The sequence below is a fragment of the Pipra filicauda genome, unplaced genomic scaffold, assembly GCF_003945595.2.
Source record: "Pipra filicauda isolate LSUMZ 115617 unplaced genomic scaffold, ASM394559v2 scaffold30_size5312502_pilon, whole genome shotgun sequence".
NCBI lineage: Eukaryota > Metazoa > Chordata > Aves > Passeriformes > Pipridae > Pipra > Pipra filicauda.
In genome coordinates, this window is record NW_024104432.1 from 1,720,275 (window position 1) to 1,739,718 (window position 19,444).

Below are 19,444 nucleotides of genomic sequence, written 5' to 3' on the forward strand. Positions count from 1 at the left end.
GTCTGATTACTCTCTCTATAAAAAATTTCTTCCTAATATCCAACCTAAGCCTCCCCTGGTAGAGCCTAAGATCATGCCCTCTTATCTTACTGGTAGCTGCCTGGGAGAAGAGACTGACCCCCACCTGGCTATAACCTCCTTTCAGGGAGTTGTAGAAAGTGATAAGGTCTCCCCTGAGCCTCCTCTTCTCCAGGCTGAACAACCCCAGCTCCCTCGGCCTCTCCTCATAGGACTTCTGCTCCAGTCCCTTCACCAGCCTCATTGTTTTCTGGACCTGCTCCAGCACCTCAATATCCTTCCTGAACTGAAGGACCCAGAACTGGACACAGTACTCCAGGTGTGGCCTCACCAGCACTGAGTACAGGGAAAGAATCACTTCCCTGATCCTGCTGGCCACACCATTCCTGATACAGGCCAGGATGCCATTGACCTTCTTGGCCACCTGGGCACACTGCTGGCTCCTGTTCAGCTTCCTGTCAATCCAAACTCCCAGGTTCCTCTCTGCCTGGCTGCTCTCCAGCCACTCTGTCCCCAGCCTGTAGCACTTCAGGGGTTGTGGCCAAAGGGCAGAATCCACCACTTGGCCTTGTTGAACCTAATCCAGTTGGAATCAGACCATCTCTCCAGCTTGTCCAGGTCCCTCTGCAGAGCTCTCCTGCCTTCCAGCAGATCAACACTCTCCCCCCCAACTTGGTGTCATCTGCAAATTTACTAATGGTACACTCAATCCCCTCATCCAGACCATCAGTAAAGATATTAAACAGAACTGGACCCAACACTGATCCCTGGGGGTCACCACTAGTGACCGGCCACCAACTGGATGCAGCCCCGTTCACCACCACTCTCTGGGCCCGGCCCTCCAGCCAGTTCCTAACATAGCACAGAGTGCCCCTGACAAAGCTGTGGGTATAGAAGGCAGTATAGTCAGGTCTGTGATGTTGTACCCCTTGAGCAGGCGTGCCGGGAGGATGGCTTCATGGCTTCTGTGAACCTATATCCCTTTTTGACCTCAACCAAATGGCATAGATTAAACCCACGGGTACTTTTGATGAATAATGTCAGATTTTATTCTTGTTTTTTTTTAATCTGTGAGAGCTCCCAAGTGCTGCCACCTTCATATCTGCTTTCTAGCAGGAAGTGTGGTGGTAGTCATCACTCTGAAATGTTTATTTCTGTTAAGTTTTGTCCAGACTGGAGTGTTTTAATTGAGTGAAATGATACTTTATGGACAATGACCATTATGAATTCAATTCCCTTTCTGGTACTTTATTTTCTGAATGCTGACACTAATTTTCAGACAATGTTTTTTTGGGGCCATTCCTGCAGCTGATCTCAGTCAACAGCTCCTTGAAGTTCACGATGATAAGTACATATATATCAGCTAAGGATCCAGACTTAGGATTTCTTTAGATATTACATAATACTGTTAACTCATTTTTCACTTGATACTACATGGGATCAACCTTTTCCAAAGAGACGTTTCTGGAATGTGTTTTACAGTTATTTATACCCCTCTGTTCTGTTTTGTTTTTTTCCCCCTAGGCTTTTGAAAAAGGAAGAAAATTTTATTTTTATCCCTCGTTCCCGAGAAGAGCTTCCAGAAAACTTTCCAAAGGAAATTCCTGGGATCTGTTACTTCCTTGAGGTCAGAAGTGGTCAGAAGCCTCCAAAACCCTCCATCACATCTGCCAGAGTGAGAAAGGTTTCTTACAACATTGGCACCATGTTCCTCCGGGAGACTAGCCTATGAGGCCTGCTGGAGATCAAAGACTCGTCAAAAAAGCACAAGCCCAGAACTGGGTCATGACAGGGGAGTTGGAAGTTCTTTGTATGTCTCTGCTTTGTTCTGAACAGGCGGTAAACGCTCCATGAAATGTCAGGCAATAATCATTTTAAAAGGTGGGTGACTGCTGCCAGTAAACAAAGTGGAGATAGGAAAAAAAATATTAAGCAATTTATTTCCACTTCCAGAGGAATTTCTTTCATAAACTTCAGTCTGACCCCTCTATGGCAAACAAAACGAAACAACACCCCAACTCTCAAATTAGAGGTTGGTTTTGTTTTGTGCGGAAATGATGGTGGTTCTCTGTAGATTTGCACCAGCTAAGCAGAATTGAGAGTCAGTTCTGATTATGCATTCCTACATTTAATGTGTTCTTCAGTAAGGTAATGATGTTTTTTAACTTTATGAACAAGCATTTCATACATGTACTGTAGAGCTGTTGTAACCTTCCTGGCAGCAGGAATTATAATTTAATACAAATATTGTAGGAATTTTACCTATTTTTATACATATTTCAGTTTCTGGATAATTACATTCCACATACTGTAAACTGAGTGAGCTTAGACAGCTTTTCAGAAGAAGTTGCTGTGTATTTCATACATTTTACCAATCAAATGTATTATTATACAAGTAGGAAGAAGGCATTTCTTGACTTTTTTTGGCAACAAAAATACCAATATTTTACAGGAAAAAGATCCCACTTTGGTAAATCTCTTTACCTGATGTTTATGCTAAAGCTTTAGATGAGCATTGTCTTCTTATATAAAATAATGTTCAGTATTTGTCATACAGTGCTGTATGTCTAGTCTTTCCAGAACAATGCAAACAAAGTGCAGAAGATCAATATGTGGACAAACAGAAAAGTTCTCTGCAGTGGGGCTTGTTTACCCTCTAAATTATCAGTCAAAATGAATTTTGGTAGAAACCCTGAACTTTTTTTAAAAATTTGGTCTTGTGAAAACTTATTCTGAGGAATTCCAGCAGACACTGGAAGCTCTCTGGGAACTAGTTTTCCACATTTTTTATTTGGACTTGTGCTTCTAGTCCAGATTGATTATTTCAAATCCAATCTGTTAATAATGATTGCTCATATGGAAATTTCCTCTATTGCTGGATTGGCTTGAAGGTCTCCTGCTTTATTTAATGAAGATCAAAAAACCACCAAAAATAGGAAGGCAGTACTTTCCCTGGTTAGTGCAAATGGCAGTTCAAGATTTAGATTAGTCCAGGTCAATTGAAAAAAAAAAAGTCCAGTTCTTTGCTGTTGTAAATGAATATAGTATTATTTCCTTCAGTTAATCCAGTTGAAGTAAGATGTGTATCTGTCCCCTAATAGGCACGTTTTCAGCATTGCTTATTTCTCAGATTTTTCTTTTCAAAATAATGGCAGACAGTTTTCCTCTGTAGGTGTACTGCCTTTGGGGTTGTACTGATGTGGGCTGATGTCATTCTGCGCTTGCATATTGTTAAAACTTGTGCACTGATTCAAAGTGGCTTTGCTTTACGTGAGCCTAATCAAAGCTCACTGTAATCAAAGGTAAGACTCAACAGCACTAGGAGGCATGAGAAACTTTGCATTTATCTAATCCAGACCAGAAGTGAGTTTGCTTATGGATTTAGTAGCCATAATGTGAGACGTTATGAAAATAAGTAAATAACTTTCACCATATGTCCAGATTATTCAGTTAGATCTTTCTGCCTTGAACCTGTACAGACTTCAGCCTATCAAAGACATCTGAACTTATGATGCAGGAGTGGGTTTTTTTATTGCCTGAGGAGGGTAGGTGCATTGGAATTAGCCCAGAAACTTACTTAAATGGACATTCACTCACTTAATAGAGCAACACTGATGTTAGAACATTGATACTAGATAATCTTTGGGATTGGAGGAGTTAATCTGTTATCTGCCTTGATAAACAGCATCTGCAGCTCTATGGCCTGTCTGAAAAATGACTTATAAAAACTGTTCAAGCTTGAGGTTGCAGAATTTCCCCCCATACTACAGATCTGAGAATTTTCTGCCCAGGATGACAAGTTTTAGCCTATTAGTTTGCACAGACACAGGATGTAGCGTGCATTTTTTCCCTGGGAACACCAGTGAGACATGCAAGAATCATAAATGGATCAAAGTTCATGTTTCAACACTGAAAGAGGAACACTATTTCCTAGCTAATAAATCTGTGGTTTTGATACCTATACCTAGTTCCCTAGAGTGAAAATTTTTCAGATAGCTGTCAGTAGATTGAGATTTCATTCTGACTTCACTGGCACATCCTCATTGTTCAGTAGGTGCTGTTGTCAGAGTGCCAATTTCTCTGGCCAAGCTCTTTTTCTCTTCTCACCACTCACAGTCCTGTGTGATGAGAACAAACATAGAGGTTTGGACCAAAAGCTTGTGGCTCAACTTGTCTCTGACAGTTGCCAATAGGAAATGCCTTAGGTTAATTCTGTAGCTGATCTTGTTTGATGGAAACATTTTCATAGGAAATGGTGGATAAATGCTAATTCTGCTAGCAAATTGGAGAAGCCATCTAAAACAGATTGTATCACCATCCTCATCCTCTCAGAGATTCTTTATTGTATAAGGAAATTCATAATCACAGAGATGCATGGTGTCAGCATCACCATGGAGACAATGACAGTGTTTGCAAATAAGTCACCTAACTCCCCAAATTAGAGCAGACTTACTGTATAAGAATATATAGTTTCTGCTTTTTATAAGCTTGTGTAAAGGTAGCATACCTAGAACTTCAGCACTGATGCTAAGTATTATGTTATTGTTTCTGTGTTATGACAAGGGAAGTTAATAAAAAAATTTGGGCTATCTAGGAACACTTTTCTATGTTACTGTGAGAAAAGTGTAAAACAAATTCTCAGCACTTTTTAACTTTGTAGTTGCATCAGCTGCCTTTAATTTTAGGTTGCAAGTGTTTTTTGTTGGACACCTTTATGAAGTTAAATGAAATTTATTATCAAGATTGATGCTGTGACGCCAAATACGTAGTAGTCAGATTCAATGTTTCTTCAACAACACTTACTTTTAGTGATAGGGAAAGTGTTCTCATTTGCCTGGCATTGTCTTCATAAATAGAAAAGTTCTCAGAATGTTATACCTTGGAATGATGAGGAGGAGAAGTTAGAGGTACTGAAATGGATGCAGAAATCATATACTGTAGTTAAAACTTTCTTTCAGTATTTTCCTTCCTATAAAACAGATGATCTTTTGTACCTCTGAGTAAGAATGTACATGCTTCTGTTTCTTCACATAGCTGCAAGTAGCCACATCTGCTGTCTTGAGTTTCTGTTTGGAACAAATCCACCCCTCTGAAGAGAGAGGGAGGAGATCTACTGCATAGTGCCTGAACAAGGCAGAGGAAAGCTGATGTGAGGACCCTATCTGGGCTCATCGGTCTCTTTGCCGCAAACCTGTTCTGTGCAGCTTCCCTCTGCTCCAATCTCAGAGAGATGAGAGACCATGAACTGATCACAGAGGCAGATCCAGTGGCCTTTTTTTTTGTACAAAAATCATGAGGCCCAAGTAAACAGAGCCAACAGTCATTCCCCCCGAGCACTTTTTACAGATTTGTGTCAGATTTTTCTGCCTGATTGAAGCTCCCCATCACACAGGCTTTTCTGTGATGCAGTGCATGGAGGTCAGGAACTCAGAGCAAGAAGGAAATAGTGATGGAAGTGGTAGAGTGGTGGATAAATTTTGTTCTGCATCACTCTGGTAATATTTGCCATTCAAAGACAAAAACCTCTGCATGGGAGAATTGCTACTAAGCTGGGACTCTACAAGTGTGGTTTTCTTGCAGGATCCCAAAGGATATTTCTTTTTTTTAATTCCAGAGAGCCAATAGTCATTAACTGTGATTGTGGTTTTGGCTTCACTGCTCATTCCCACAACCAGTTTCAGATCTGAGTCTGTTTAGAAAGGCTTTTTGAAGTCTGGAAGCATGCCTCTGCAAACAGAAAACCAAAGCTTTTAAAACCTGGGAAATCTTGTATGGGAATTGTCTGTTCTGAAGAAATGCTTGTGGTTGAGTCATTAACAGGTCCTACTGCAGTTCATGTATGCATATACCATTTCACAATGCTATCTCTTCCTGTGCTTATGGTGTTCCCTACCAAGCCTAACAGCAGGATCAGGCATATTTAACAGCCCTCTTTCAGTTTTTCCTATATAAACCAAGCAGTGCAAAATCATGACATGTTGCATGTATTTAGAAGTATCAGCACTGCACTGTGGCTTAAACTCTGATAACCAGTTTCACAATTGCTCTGAAGAGATCTTTCTCCCCAGCCATTTAAAAATGAAGGGAAAAAATACCAACAAATCTGCTGTGTTGAATTGCAAATGTCTGAAACCTGCATCAGTTGTTGGGGCAAGTTTAACTGCTGGACAGCTTTCAAATTCTTCAGCTGTCACAAGCTGTCACACTTGCATACTCATGCAGACCATCCTACCAAGAAAGCTGTAATCCAACAGCAGCATTGCAAACTTAGGACATTTTCTGGGTTTTCCTCTTCAGGTCTCAGACCACTACTTCTCCTCTGCTGAGTTCTCAGAGCTCACTTAGAAGAGCTAATTCCTCATCCTAGTGCAGTCTCAGAGCTTCTGGCTTCATTTTTGGGTTCTGGGGATCTCTTCCAAAATTTTACATGTGTAGTATTGGAAATAGCAACATGCTTAAATTAGCAACAAAACAAGAAGCTTAAAAAAGCTTGTCAAACTCAGAAACAGTTGGTTCCCTTCCCTCAAGGTAATACATTATTCATAGCACTGTACTAGGATTGAGGGTGCCAGTGACAGTAGAGGCTGTGGATGAATTGAAGATGCTGAGTGTGCAGGAGATTCAACAGGCAGGAGTTAATTGGCTTCTGCTACTGTTCATAATTCCATCATCCTGCATGCTATGTCCTGCTCTTGGTCAGGCTTCTGCTATTCAAAACACCCCCACTTTCCTTCCCTTAATACACTGTGTGTGATATAGATAGTGAATAATTTCTATTATTTTTCCTATTAGCATATATTGTTGACATGGCTGCTTATATCTAAAGAATAACTGGTGTTAAGGGGCTGATGTTTCTCTTCCCTGCAGCAAAGACAAAACTGCTACAATGACATGGCAGGCACTCACATCCCTAGAGAGGGAGAAGACTGCAGTGCAAATTGTCACTGGTGGATTTGGGTGAAGTTAGTGCATTAACAGTCCATGGCGTGTTCTTAGCATGTTTTATCTGTGCAAATAGAATGTTTTATCTGTGCAGATAGGAGTTAGTCCTTAACAACATTACTAATTTGCAGTGCATGAGCAGGCTTACAACAAAAATCTGTAAACTGTTTAACCTCATAAACATGATTGATTTTTTGTGGCTTGGCTGTTAATCACACATGAAAAAAAGAAAAACAGTGAAACTGAGGAAGGCAACAGTTCAGTCACAGGCAACAGGTCATTCACCTCTGCACATGCTTACTTATTCCTGTGGCTTAGAAAGGTTGACCTCCAGTTATCTGTGGTCCAGGTTAGTATCACTGTGTCACTATGGCAACGAAATGGCCTATGAAAAATAGCATGAAGCATTTCAGTCTGCTTCCCCCTGGGCTGGGGTTCTCATTAAAGAGGCCAATATAGCATGTGATGCAAAGCGGCAACTTTGCTGGCAGCCTTAGCAGAAGAATCAGTGGAGGCAGATGTTAAACCAGCTGTTTGTCCAGGGACTTTAGTTTCCAAAGGTAGATTAAGACAGAACATGTTTTATTTTGGACAAAAAGATAAGACAGAATTTCAGAGAAACAAGTGTTTACCAGGGAGGCAGCAGATTTAAAGTGAATCAAGAGCGACACACTGGCTACCTTGGCTGCAGCAGTGCCTTCAGCTCTCTGGCCCACTTTGGCATTCCAAGAATCAAGTTTCCTCTGAAGACTGGGGGACAGATATGTGTTTCAGGCACTTGTCCCGTCTGCTCTAGATACAGCATGATGCTGCCTGAATCCCTGAGCGTGCTTAACTTTCTCAGTGACCACAGATGCAAATCTAGACTAGAAATCTGTTTTTTAAGATGGCCAAGTGAGATCGATCCCACTGAATTACATTCTTTTCAGCCCAGGTGCTGTTTCTCAGATCTAGTCTTGCTGCTTTCCCGCATTTTGCATTGGCCAAAATAAATCGAATCAAATTAAGTGTCAGAGGGATAGATAAGCACATTCCAGAATAAATAAAGTTTTAAATGGTAACCATGGTGACTGTTAAGAACATGTGCTGCTGCAGGTCTGCACATCTCTACTCCTAGTGTCTGAACCCTTTACAGATGAGGCCAGCACTGCCAATCACAACTACTGGATACCATTAGGATTGTGATTTAGAAAAGCTTTTCAGCTCTGAGCTCTTAGCCCAATTATGCAAAACCTCTGTGCCAAGTTCACCTGAACTGTATGCTAGAATGCCTGCATAAACCTTGTTAGTTGTCCTGTAATAAAGATGGTGATAAATTATATATATTCTAAGAGCAGAGAGAGAGTTGCCAGGTTATCATTAGCATACATTTTTTGTGTTTTTGTAAATTTGTAGGCCCAGAATTAACTTTCCATTAGCAGAAGGTCTCGCATTGAGTTACTCATTTTCTAGGTAGTTATTCCTTAGCAATACTCTCTGATGACTACACTTGAAGCAATAAATAAAGCCATGCTAATCTCTTCTGTGTAGACTCTTGTACAACACCTATCACCTTAACAAACCACCTTCTAGCTGAACATTAAATGGTGGAATAATGCCCTGGCATGTATTTGTCCTTCTATCCTCTTCCTCACAGAAGAAGAGCATGTAGTGGAATCGTTTGATTTTACAAGATGGTGTCTTTTTGTTAGTTTTCTAAAAATATATGTTGCTACTTACTTAAATAAGGAAGAGCAAAATCAGAACTGTAGATAAGAATTAGAAAAGCATTTTGGTTGTAAAGAGAGCATTTTAAAAGTCTGCCCACTGAGTAAGGCTGGTCTCACATCCTAGAAAAAACAGTACCGGTAAGAGATGTAAGATATACCCAGAAATGATAAATATGAGCAATAAAACAGGCAGGTATATATAATGGATGACTTCTGCTTTATACACAACAGCAAACAGATGCTAAAACTGATTAATACCCAGAGAGAGCAAATACTGTTTAATCAATTCTGACATTTGTTATTACCAGTACACCTCTAAGATGTTATTTTTTCCTTCCTTAATGAGGTTGGACCATACTGTTAAATCAATATCAGAGTTTCTGAACTCATTGCAAAAGAGCAAGGTTAGGAGTAAATAACTATCAAGAAGAGATTTTTTTAGAAGTGAGCCATTGCATGAGAGAACAGATCATATGGAAAAGAAAAAGAGTTACTGACAGGTATATTTATTTTAGAAGTTTCTATGGCACTTCTGGTTGATTGAAATCATTCTGAAACTGTATACTTAAAGCATGGCTGCCCAGTTCAGATTATTTACATTTGCTAAAAAGGAGAAGGTAAAATTTTTAAAGTCGCACAAGGGACATACCTCTCAATCCCACTTTCTCTGCTTAAACACAATCTCTTTCTGAAGGTTGAACCAAACTTTGCTGAGTGATTCTGAGGTTCTGAGTGCCTAAATAAGTTTTGGAAATGTGGATTATAAATCCGTATCATTTATGTTTCTTTGAAGTGTTGTTCATGATGATGTATGAAAGCAAATTCTAAGTACCAACCAGCAGCAAAGGTACATTTTTTTAGTGCTAACCTAGATGATGAAATGTGGATTTTTTCTAATCTATGCAGTTTTTTACACCTTTTTTCAAAGTGATGCTCCCAGATGAGTTGCTGTGAGTATATGAATGTTCTGATCTTCAGTGGGGATGAGGCTTGTTACCGACCTTTATAATGTTCTGAGGGATTGTAAGGGAGAAAGCACTGTTAAGCCAATTCTATCCAATTTGACTCATCCACTGAGGGAGTGTCAGGTGATTCTAAGATTTACTTTCTTATTACATCTCCAAATTAATCCTATGTACCTGTCAGTGTTTAAGTGTGTAAGCATTCCTCTCTGGAAACTTCTTGTAGGTCCTGCAAGTGTATAGGGAAGAATCTTACAGAGAGAAAGTGTCTGAAGAAAGCAAAGTATGTGTGTAGAAGAGAGAAGCTGTATATAGAAGTGCAGTTGATGTTAGCTTTCATCTATTTGGAAGCTGGATGACCCAGAGATTATTCATACATAGTACAAGAAAGTACTGTACATAATACCATGAACTCTCAAGGCATAAAGATGAATTTTAGAGTCCATAATCATTAGATTTTTAGTGGAATTGCGTAAGAAATGAACAATTTTTTTTAGGGTTTGTTGTTTGTTTGTTTGGTTTGGTTTGGTTTGTTTTTTTTTAATAATAGTTGAATTTCTAGTTGCATACTAAAATTGTGGCAGAAAAAGAAAACCTAAGAAGTTTAAATGCAAAGAGTCTCCTGTTTTTTTGTATTATTTGACTTTTCTAGAGGTAGGACTAAGAATTCCTTTGTGAGTTTCACCACTGAATGCAAAACTAGATGTGAAATAGAAACAAAGAACCATCTCTCCAAATCATCATGTTATTTACTGCTTGATTCCTTCTTGGAATAGTGGCAGTTAGCAAACTACTTAAGGAATCCATTGCTATGAGGAATGGATATCTGTTTTTTTTTTAACATTGAAATGATCATTCTTCCTCACCATTTTTTCCACCCTGAAAGAGTATATAGGTTGGTCTCTGCAATCGCTGGATAAAGAACAGGAGAGCAGAGGGCAAGGTGGTGGCTGAACATTCTCCCACTATGATCATATTTACTAAAGCTTCTATCTGACCTGCCCTAAATTGTGTTAGTGTTGTTATGCACTTGGGGTAGCCAGATTCTCAGACAGGATCTTGTGTCAGGCTCTGAAACAGACAAGTGGAAAGATCCAGGGCTGCCACTCTGCTATACTGCTCCCATATTTCTCTCTTCTGTTTGCAAGTGCCATTCTGATCCTTAGGCATCTGTGGTGATTTTCACCACAATCATGGTTATGGAGGCTGTGGGAAACTTCTTGGGAAGAATCAATAATATGCAGTCCTCTGCAGTGTGAACTGTCACTCTCTAGAGAAGAGGGATTAGAAATAGTATTGTCCTCAAGAGCTGAGAAAACTTGCAGATAAACAGTTTCTATAATTACCAGGAAAACAAAACAGAGAGTCAGGGTTGTGCAGCAGGTTGTCCCATCTCATACACACTGATATGATAATGAAATCCAAACCCTGTGGAATTGCAGGCACATTATTCTCCCTTGCTTTGAAGGTCAGCTAAGAAGCTAATTTCTCAAACGGGCTCATAGCTCTGAGAAAACGTAACGCTATTCATTTCTTCCGACAAATTGCAGTTGTCAGAGAAACTGGATTAGTAGCTCATGGAGCCAAAAATAGACACTATGGGTTTGCCAGAGAAGGATTAATTCAGTAACAAAGGTGAAGGTACATCAAAATATCGTAACATCTGGAGAAAAAGCAGCAAAAAATGCTCAACTGAAAGCAAGTTACCCATAAAATTACGTTAAAAATAGTCTGAATCACAAAGCAGAGAACAGCAGTATTTAGTCTTCATTCTGTTTTATTCACCTTCTAGATCCACCTTGCAGTTTCTGCTTTATCAGCTGAATCAGTTTGGCCACAGACCTTTCAAAGTCATGTACTTCAAGAAAGTCATGTTAAAGCCATTATTTGAATACTGGAGAAGAAGAGTATTTGGCTTGACATTTCTATCTTCTTTGCAGGAGGGAGGGGGACATAATTTACTGCTAAATGTATTCAACTGAAAAATAAAAACTAAAATCCCCATACCCAAATCTAATAACAGAGCTACAGAGAAAGCAAGTTTCTAAACCTCAGCATCTTTACTAAAAAGTGGGTAATTATTTTCTATTGCCTCAAACATTTGCATTTTAAAGAATTCTCTTTTGTGCCATGATTTTGAAAATTCATATTGCTATATTGCTACTTGCTTGGATTTAACAAACTAAACAAAACAAACCAGTTCTTCATTCTTCTTCAGTTACTTCTTTTCCATAGCAGAACAATTCCACAATTCTGCATATGACCCTGAAGGTGCAGCAGTGCACTGCAGATAGGGAACCTCAGCCTGTCTGGTGAAGATGAGAAGTTCTTCAAGGTATAGGTTGGGTCTCAGCTGAAGACAGGGCTGGTACTAGTTTCATACAGTTTCTACTATGACTTAAGTAATTCTTTTTACTTATGTATTCAGAAGCTCAGGAATAATCTTCACCACTTTCTTTAGAAATTCTTTCTGTAGCATGTGTCTTTTCTGCACACCTGTTATAAAACCTCTGCATTTCAGATCTGAGGCATTGACAAGTGTAGGGTATAAATAATAATGTATGTCAGCAAATCAAATATCTGTGAAAAATATTTGCAAAGTATTTATGCTCATTCTCTTTTAGATTTCTTATAAGCTAGAGTCCTTTTTGCAAATTCTGTTGTTGCAGAAGCCTTTGGTCATCATTGTAAGAGAGGTCAAGACTAATCTTGGTTTTGGGATTTAATTAGCATCAATGCCATTTATCTGGCATTCACTGTGTACCATTATTATCGTGGCATTAAGGTTCAGTGGTGAAACAGAAATGTCAGGATAAGCAGCACCAGCAGTTATCTGCATTGCACATCCTACGCATTATGTACACATTCCATGGCATACTTTTTATTTTATAGAACATGATATGACTGCTTAAGTATGTAGAAAAATAGTTAGGAATAAATAATACAAAATATATGGACATTCCCTGATAGCTGTCTTGAGATATGGATATGTTATCATCTACCCTTGGGATTGCTCTGAACAAGTCATGTATCTTTGGCATCTATTCTATCTTCAGTGAAAGGCATTGCCATCATCATCCCTTTAGTTGTTAAATTTCAATTACTTTAGAGCCCAGAGATTAATGACACTGGTATTTTTCAGCCATGTATTTTAAGAGAATAGTAACTGTTTGGGTTAATATTTTAAGAGAATAGTAACTGTGGTGGGCTCCACTTCTAGGACTGACTTCGCATTCCTTCTTGATTTGATGTTAATCTTTCCCAGTTTACTAAAATTCTGCTAAAGTTCTTCTTTGCAGAATCCCATGGTGCTTTGAAGAGGCTATGTGTATTCTGTTTGTGTAATTACTGGTGTAACATATAAATATTAAGGCATTTTCAGATCACCATTCTGGAGAGTCCAACCCATGTTTCACAGCCACATATAATTCCCTAATTCTTTTTGCCACATTGCTCTGCCTCTGTGGCCAACTTTAAAGAAGGAACTGAATATTACTAAAAATTATCTAGTGGTTCATATTTATATATTTCAGTGGGATAAATTCATGATAAGGAGAAACTTTTGCAAAACAAGCTAGTGTTATTGGCATGAACTTCAGAGCCTAGGCTCATAAAGTCATAGTTCAGTCTCTCTCCAAAACCTTTGAGAGCAAATTGAACTTTGCATGCAATATCTCGCCTAGAAGAACTGATAACAAATTTCCAGTTGTCTGTCACTGTGATCCTGGCTCTCCCATCTAATCAGGAGTCATGAAATTCATGAAACCAAAAATGGAAAATCTCATACTTCTGATACTTGTTTAAACACTTTTTCCAGGAGTCATCTGTAATTCTGAAATTGGTGATTTAACTGGCAATTCATTCAGGCTCATCTTCATTTCCTCTACAGGTAATGCTAGAGAACAATTAACTTTGATGCCTTAGAGTTGTATCTTTCAACTTTTCCCTTTAATTTCAGTGTTGCCAAAGTAATATCTGAGGGCTCATTCATGCCTAAGGTGGTCAAAAACATCTTTAATAACAGAGACAGACATGTGAAGATAGCCTGGATAATTGTAGGAAGATGGATGTTCACCTGAGTTCACGATGCTCCGTTTTAGGAGTGGGAATTTTAGGAAGAGCTATGAGCTGCACATTGTCTTGTTTCAAACTTCCCTGTTTTGGAAGCTGGATAAAAATATTTGGTCCTCCTAAAATGTGAGTGACCACCTCAAAGTCTGCACTCCTGTGGAATGCCAAATCTCCCCTCAGTGCGAATGCTTTTTGTGTAATTCCGTAATACTGGTTTAGTGTTGTCTTATAAAGCTTCTCTGAAGAGACGTACAAGCATTCTGCACTAACAAGATTACAACCTTGCGCTATCAACAATGGATGCTTAGCATTAAAATAATCTTGGATGCCATTAAAGACTACTAAAGCTCTATCAAGGTTTAGAGCACTGTGATGTTTGTGAACCGAAGCTGTTTGTATAAAATTTCTTACAGATAAAAGATAATCTAATTAATGACGCTATTTACATTTTAGTAATACACAGAGGAAATAAGCTGGTGTCTCTAGACATTTCTGCCAACTTAGGGGCTAAGAGATTAATTTTAGTACTCTGTAAATCTGAACATTATTTTAAAACATCAGCCTGCAATCTACTGGGAAGGGATGTGGCAGGTTAGATGTTTTTAGGTATTGCTGTGAGATGGCATGAACAGAAAAGGTCAGAAAGCATACAAGCCAAGATCTTCCCGCACTGAAACCAAGGGAGTAATTGCAAAATTGAATCTGGTTACTTGTCCTGTAACTAGCTGTTCTGCTAAGGAATCCACCTGTCAATGGAAGCAGAGTCCATACAAACTATCACATGCTGCATTTCAGTTTTTTTACTGGGCGTCGTTTGGCAGACTTAATGGTCTGGAAGTTCCAGTAAGTACCTCTGGTTGAAAGTTGCTATTTCAGTTATTATTGCTTCCCCAAAGCAACCAAAGACTTACTTACTTGAAAAAAACCAAACAAAAACCAATGAAGTTTGGTTCTGTCATTTGTGTCTTTAACTGTGAGCAGTTGAAGTGCATGATATATGTACCAACCAGGCCTGTAATGTGTCATTGAGCAGGTTATTCAAGGCCACAGCAGCAGTATAACACATCCGAATTCAGTATTAATCCCTCCGTGGTAATATGAGTCTATGTAAAAAATTGATGTGCCATATGTGTAGGCCATGGGAAATTTGTGTGTGCAGTGAACTATATATGGTCTTAAGAGCTTTAACATTTGTACTGCTCTTCCTATAACAATGTGTGTCTTGATAGCTGTGACCTTACAGGCTTCTGGAAAAAATGTAATCTAAAGTTTATTCTTCTTGTTTTAAAATCACTGCTTTGTGAGTAACTGTTTACACAGACCTGCATACAGCAAGGAGTCTTTCTTCATGTGTTGCTGGGAAATAGAAAAGCAGATGCTATTTGTATATCTTGCAGGCTTACAGAGATCAGTGAACGCCTTTCCTGAATCTCCTCCTGATAAACCACTTCTTTTTTCTAGGAAATGCAAACAGTGCCAATAGTCTGGGCCTTCCTTAGAAGAAACTAATAATTTGTTAAACGACCTTGTTCTGTTCTGCTTCTATTGATACTTCTTAATTTTATCTTTTTGCCTCCTTTTGAGTAGACTTTGGTGATATGATTCTTCCAAAGTGTAGCTGAGGACAAACAGTTTGCCTTTTTTTACCCTTCCTTTTTCAAAGCCACCGAGGGCTTCAAACAAGAAGAAAGAACTTTACAAAACTCATGCAGGTATGTTGTTAGCAGATAGCAGAAGGATAAAACGGCCTTCTAAGAGTACTCCAGATTATCTTTTAACAGCATGCCTGCACTATGTTGTGACTTGTCATCTTGCTTTCATAGTGTGCCCTACTATAATGGTGTTTGTTACAATGAGGTCCTTTTAGTTTGTTCTAAAAGATTTTACTTGTTTGTCACCATATTAGAAACACAATGTGCACTCTATAAGAAAAGCAATATACAATATACTCTCATCTATTTCAATGCTTCTAGTTTTAGGCTAGTATTCATATAAATGTTTATAATCAAAATACAGGTTTTCTTGTTCTTCACAGGACCAAGCAAAATTTTACCTTGTCTAAATATGAACAGTTATCTAAATATGAACAATAACACTCTTTTTTCATGCTTCTAGTTAACTTGTGGTGGGCTCCATCCTACTGATTCCCCGTTAATGCATTTGAAATGGAGAAGTAATGAGCTATTTCAGTGCATGACCTTTACACAGTACCTGATTCATAAAGAAATAGATCCAATATTTCATTTATGAGTTACTAGTGATCAGCAAAACAACAAAAACCCTTTGAAGTTCAGCTGAGTAAGTTCTGGAACTCTTGCATTGCTTATTCAGTTTCGCAGTTTCTTGAGTCATTAAAATGGATATGTTTGATGAAACCTTTGCCACAGACACTGGTACCAGTCTTCATAAAAAACTGTTCTAATTTCTGTTTCCCATTTTATGTGGAAGTGTGCTGTAATGGAGCAATTATCTGGATTAAAAAAAGAACCATACAAGGTTTCTTCAAGACAGTTCTCACTTTATTTGACCTTGTCCTCTGGTAGGTAGCTCACTTTAATTATTTTTTGTCGTATTAGTAACACAATATCCATAAAAATGTTCTCCAGAGAAACTCCACTGAAGAACATTTTTTTCCTAATTGTGACCAGAATACCTCTATTTCAGAGCTAAGTCACTGAAGAGGTGATCAAAGAAGGCAGAATATTAAGACAAATCGAGAAATTTTACACACAAAAAATGTGTGTGTGTGGTTATAAAAGTGCTACAACAGGGAAGTTATTGGTTTTTTTCTTCTTTAACATTTGCTGATATACGTAAGAGCTGCTTATAAAATATTTATTTTGTCCCTCACAATCTTTCTTTTGAAGCCAAGACAGCTTCAAAGTAAAAAAAGTTACTTGATTACTTTGCATGAATTACTTAGTAAATGCAATCCAGACACCAAGTCCACCCAGATGCCAAGTCCATCCAGACTGATTTCAGTTGTCACAAAGGTAGCTAATTCACTGGAAGTCATTAGAGCTTGGTTTTGTAAGCACTGTAATAAGACAATATGAAGCGCTCCAGTTCAGTTACATCGCCAGCTGCCCAAAACACCACCCAGACTATTTATTATTTTTCTCTCCTTGCTTAAAAAGGCAAATAATTAGCTTAAGTTTGCATTATTCAGGTTCTCATATGTGAAGACTGCATCTGGTAGTATGTTGCAGTCTTGTTTTCCCATGACAGAGAAGATGGTTTATCTCCTTGGTGATACCTTTTTTTTTCTGTCTGGAATTTGTTGACATCTGTTCAACCATGTCAATAGCTTTGTTTGGGCTGCTCAATGCCTGGAAATCCTGGATAAAGGACCACATTAAACATGTGCAGAACAATCGTTTATATCAGGAGATAAGTTTTGTATGGATATTTTATGTTTACTGCTAGGGGCAGACCAACTTTTCAAGTGCACTGGGCTCACCTTATGCTGTAGAGCTGATGTGTATGGGCACAACACACCTTGACACATTGCTCAGCTAGTGCAGAACACGTGGTCATGCATTTCAGTGTGGCAAATCTCGAGGAAAAATTAAATTTGCAGCATTTGGAATTTCAGATGTTGGCAGGAGTACAGGATTTGTATTACCTACTGTTTCTTGTGTCATGAAAACTCTCTGAAATTATAAGAAAATAAGAATAAAAAAAAAAAAGAAACAAATTAAGTCAATTGTGAGGCAGAGCTCATTTATCAAATTTCGTGTTCCACATGTGGAACTAACACCATTCAAATACAGTAGTCAACGCTGATCATCCATCTCATAGGAGCTGCATTTCTGTTTACATAGATAAATTTTTTACTGAGTAGATATAATATAATACTGCCATGGGGCAGGAGGTGACAGTCCTTTTTAATAACCACTGTTTAAAAATTGGTTGCTGAAATGGTCAATACCCAAAAACCCTACTGCGACATGGCAAGTAGGGTTCTCTTTCCAGCAAGGTTTTGTGGTAGGAACTTTGAATGTTATTGTGAATCAGGACTGATCAGTGGTGGTCCTAAGCCTTCACAAATAAAGCAAATTATTGCATCACAGTCAAACTCCTGGTTAGTACTGCCATGCCAGAAACCCCGTGTTCTGAACAATTGCAGGCTTCCTACCTCCTGGTAATCCTTGCAAAACAAAATGATGTGACTCCTGTTTTACAGAATAGGAGTCCTTGTTTGGGCTAAAAGTCTGCAAAGAGCTCTGCAACCGTATCCTACACTCCTTGCTGTGCAAAACCATCATTGGCCTGATTTTGCAAGAGTTACCTTTGCTGGGTAACACACAGTCTGTAAACAGAACCATAGTCCAGTACGTTAATGTGTAGCTCTTTCCATCTAGGGACAGGACAGTGCTTTTCCCTGACATGCATTTGGACTTAAAGGTTAGTTACATGGGCCATTTAGGCTGCAGTTCCACGTGTGCTCAGGTGAACAGTGAACAAAGGACCAGGGGCCTCATGCCGGGCCTAGTGCAGATGCTGTGAGCCGGGGTGGGGCACTGCGGCCATACCTCATCGGGTGGTCATAGTGGGGACTCACACACCCAGTGTCTAATGCAGCATTCCAAATATCTAAGGATTTATTTTTCCATACATTCTACACACATGCCTATGTATGTTATGAATCAGGTCTGTGATCAATGTTTTGAACAGCTCGTTTGCTGCAGTTTCATGGGGTTATTATCTCTTTGGTTTGCAATGTAAATAATATTGTACATCTGCTACTTTATTATACAAATGCCATGTGAATTGCTTATTTTTAAAATGTTACTACTCTGTTATGGTTTATTTGCAATGCCATCTGACGGTATTGGTTTAATATACAATGTATCTGTATGGCATGAATTAAATTGCTTATATTTTGCAATGTCGAATATTTTATTTTTGTTTTTTAAAATGACTACATTTCATCCTATGCAGATCCATAAATGTTTCTTAAGTGGCTCATTATGTCTGAAAATATTGCTTCCTCTCCAGTAGTGCAGCCATAAAACTAGTATTTCTGATCAAAATCATCAGATATATCATCTAGCAATTTCAGATTAGAAATATATGTGCAAATATGTAAGCATTTATAGTTAATCAGAACATCTACTATATCTTCCTTGCTTTTCATGTAATGATACATTTTAGTTATTTTGTATACTTTTTATTTGTAATTATTTGTGACTCATACACAGTGTAAATAACATGTTTCATTATGCAAGATTTCTAGGTATTCAAGATTTAAAAAAGTCGAATTTGTATATGAAAAGAAATTGACAGTAGATTGGAATGACATAAAGTGGTGATGACTATGTTCTATTTATACTGTTCATTTCCAAATTGTCTGTTAAAGGAAAAACATTTATTTGTCCTTTAATGTTCAACCATTTATTTGCAGCATATTTACATCAATAAATCATGTAAAAGTCTATTAAAAGTCATAATGCATCATTGAAATTTTCTCTTTTTCTGTTGATGGCTTACCTATGGAGAGCAGAATTTAAAAATACTAAAACCAACTCAGGCGATACAGTCCAAAAAGTCAGTGAAGATATTTGTGGAAAAGAACTATTTGCTCCTAGATCTCAAACCTTTCCTTATAATCGAAATCCAAATTTATTTTTAAAAAACAAACCAGTAAAATGCATTACAAGAAAATGCTAGATGCTTAAAACACATTTCATGTATATCTCTTGATATGTAAGCTTTGGTTTTGATGGATGTTACCATGTA

The 19,444-nt window shown here is 38.3% G+C and overlaps 1 protein-coding gene across 1 annotated transcript in view; it reads left to right on the forward strand.

The window, feature by feature from the left end:
- GUCY1A2 (guanylate cyclase 1 soluble subunit alpha 2) overlaps positions 1-19,168 on the forward strand; it is a 152,927-nt gene extending 133,759 nt beyond the window's left edge. The window contains exon 8 of the mRNA XM_039383471.1: positions 1,543-19,168. Coding sequence (XP_039239405.1) covers positions 1,543-1,750 — 208 coding nt within the window. The 3' untranslated portion in view covers positions 1,751-19,168. The remainder of the gene's footprint in view (positions 1-1,542) is intronic.
- The last annotated feature ends 276 nt before the right edge of the window (positions 19,169-19,444 follow it).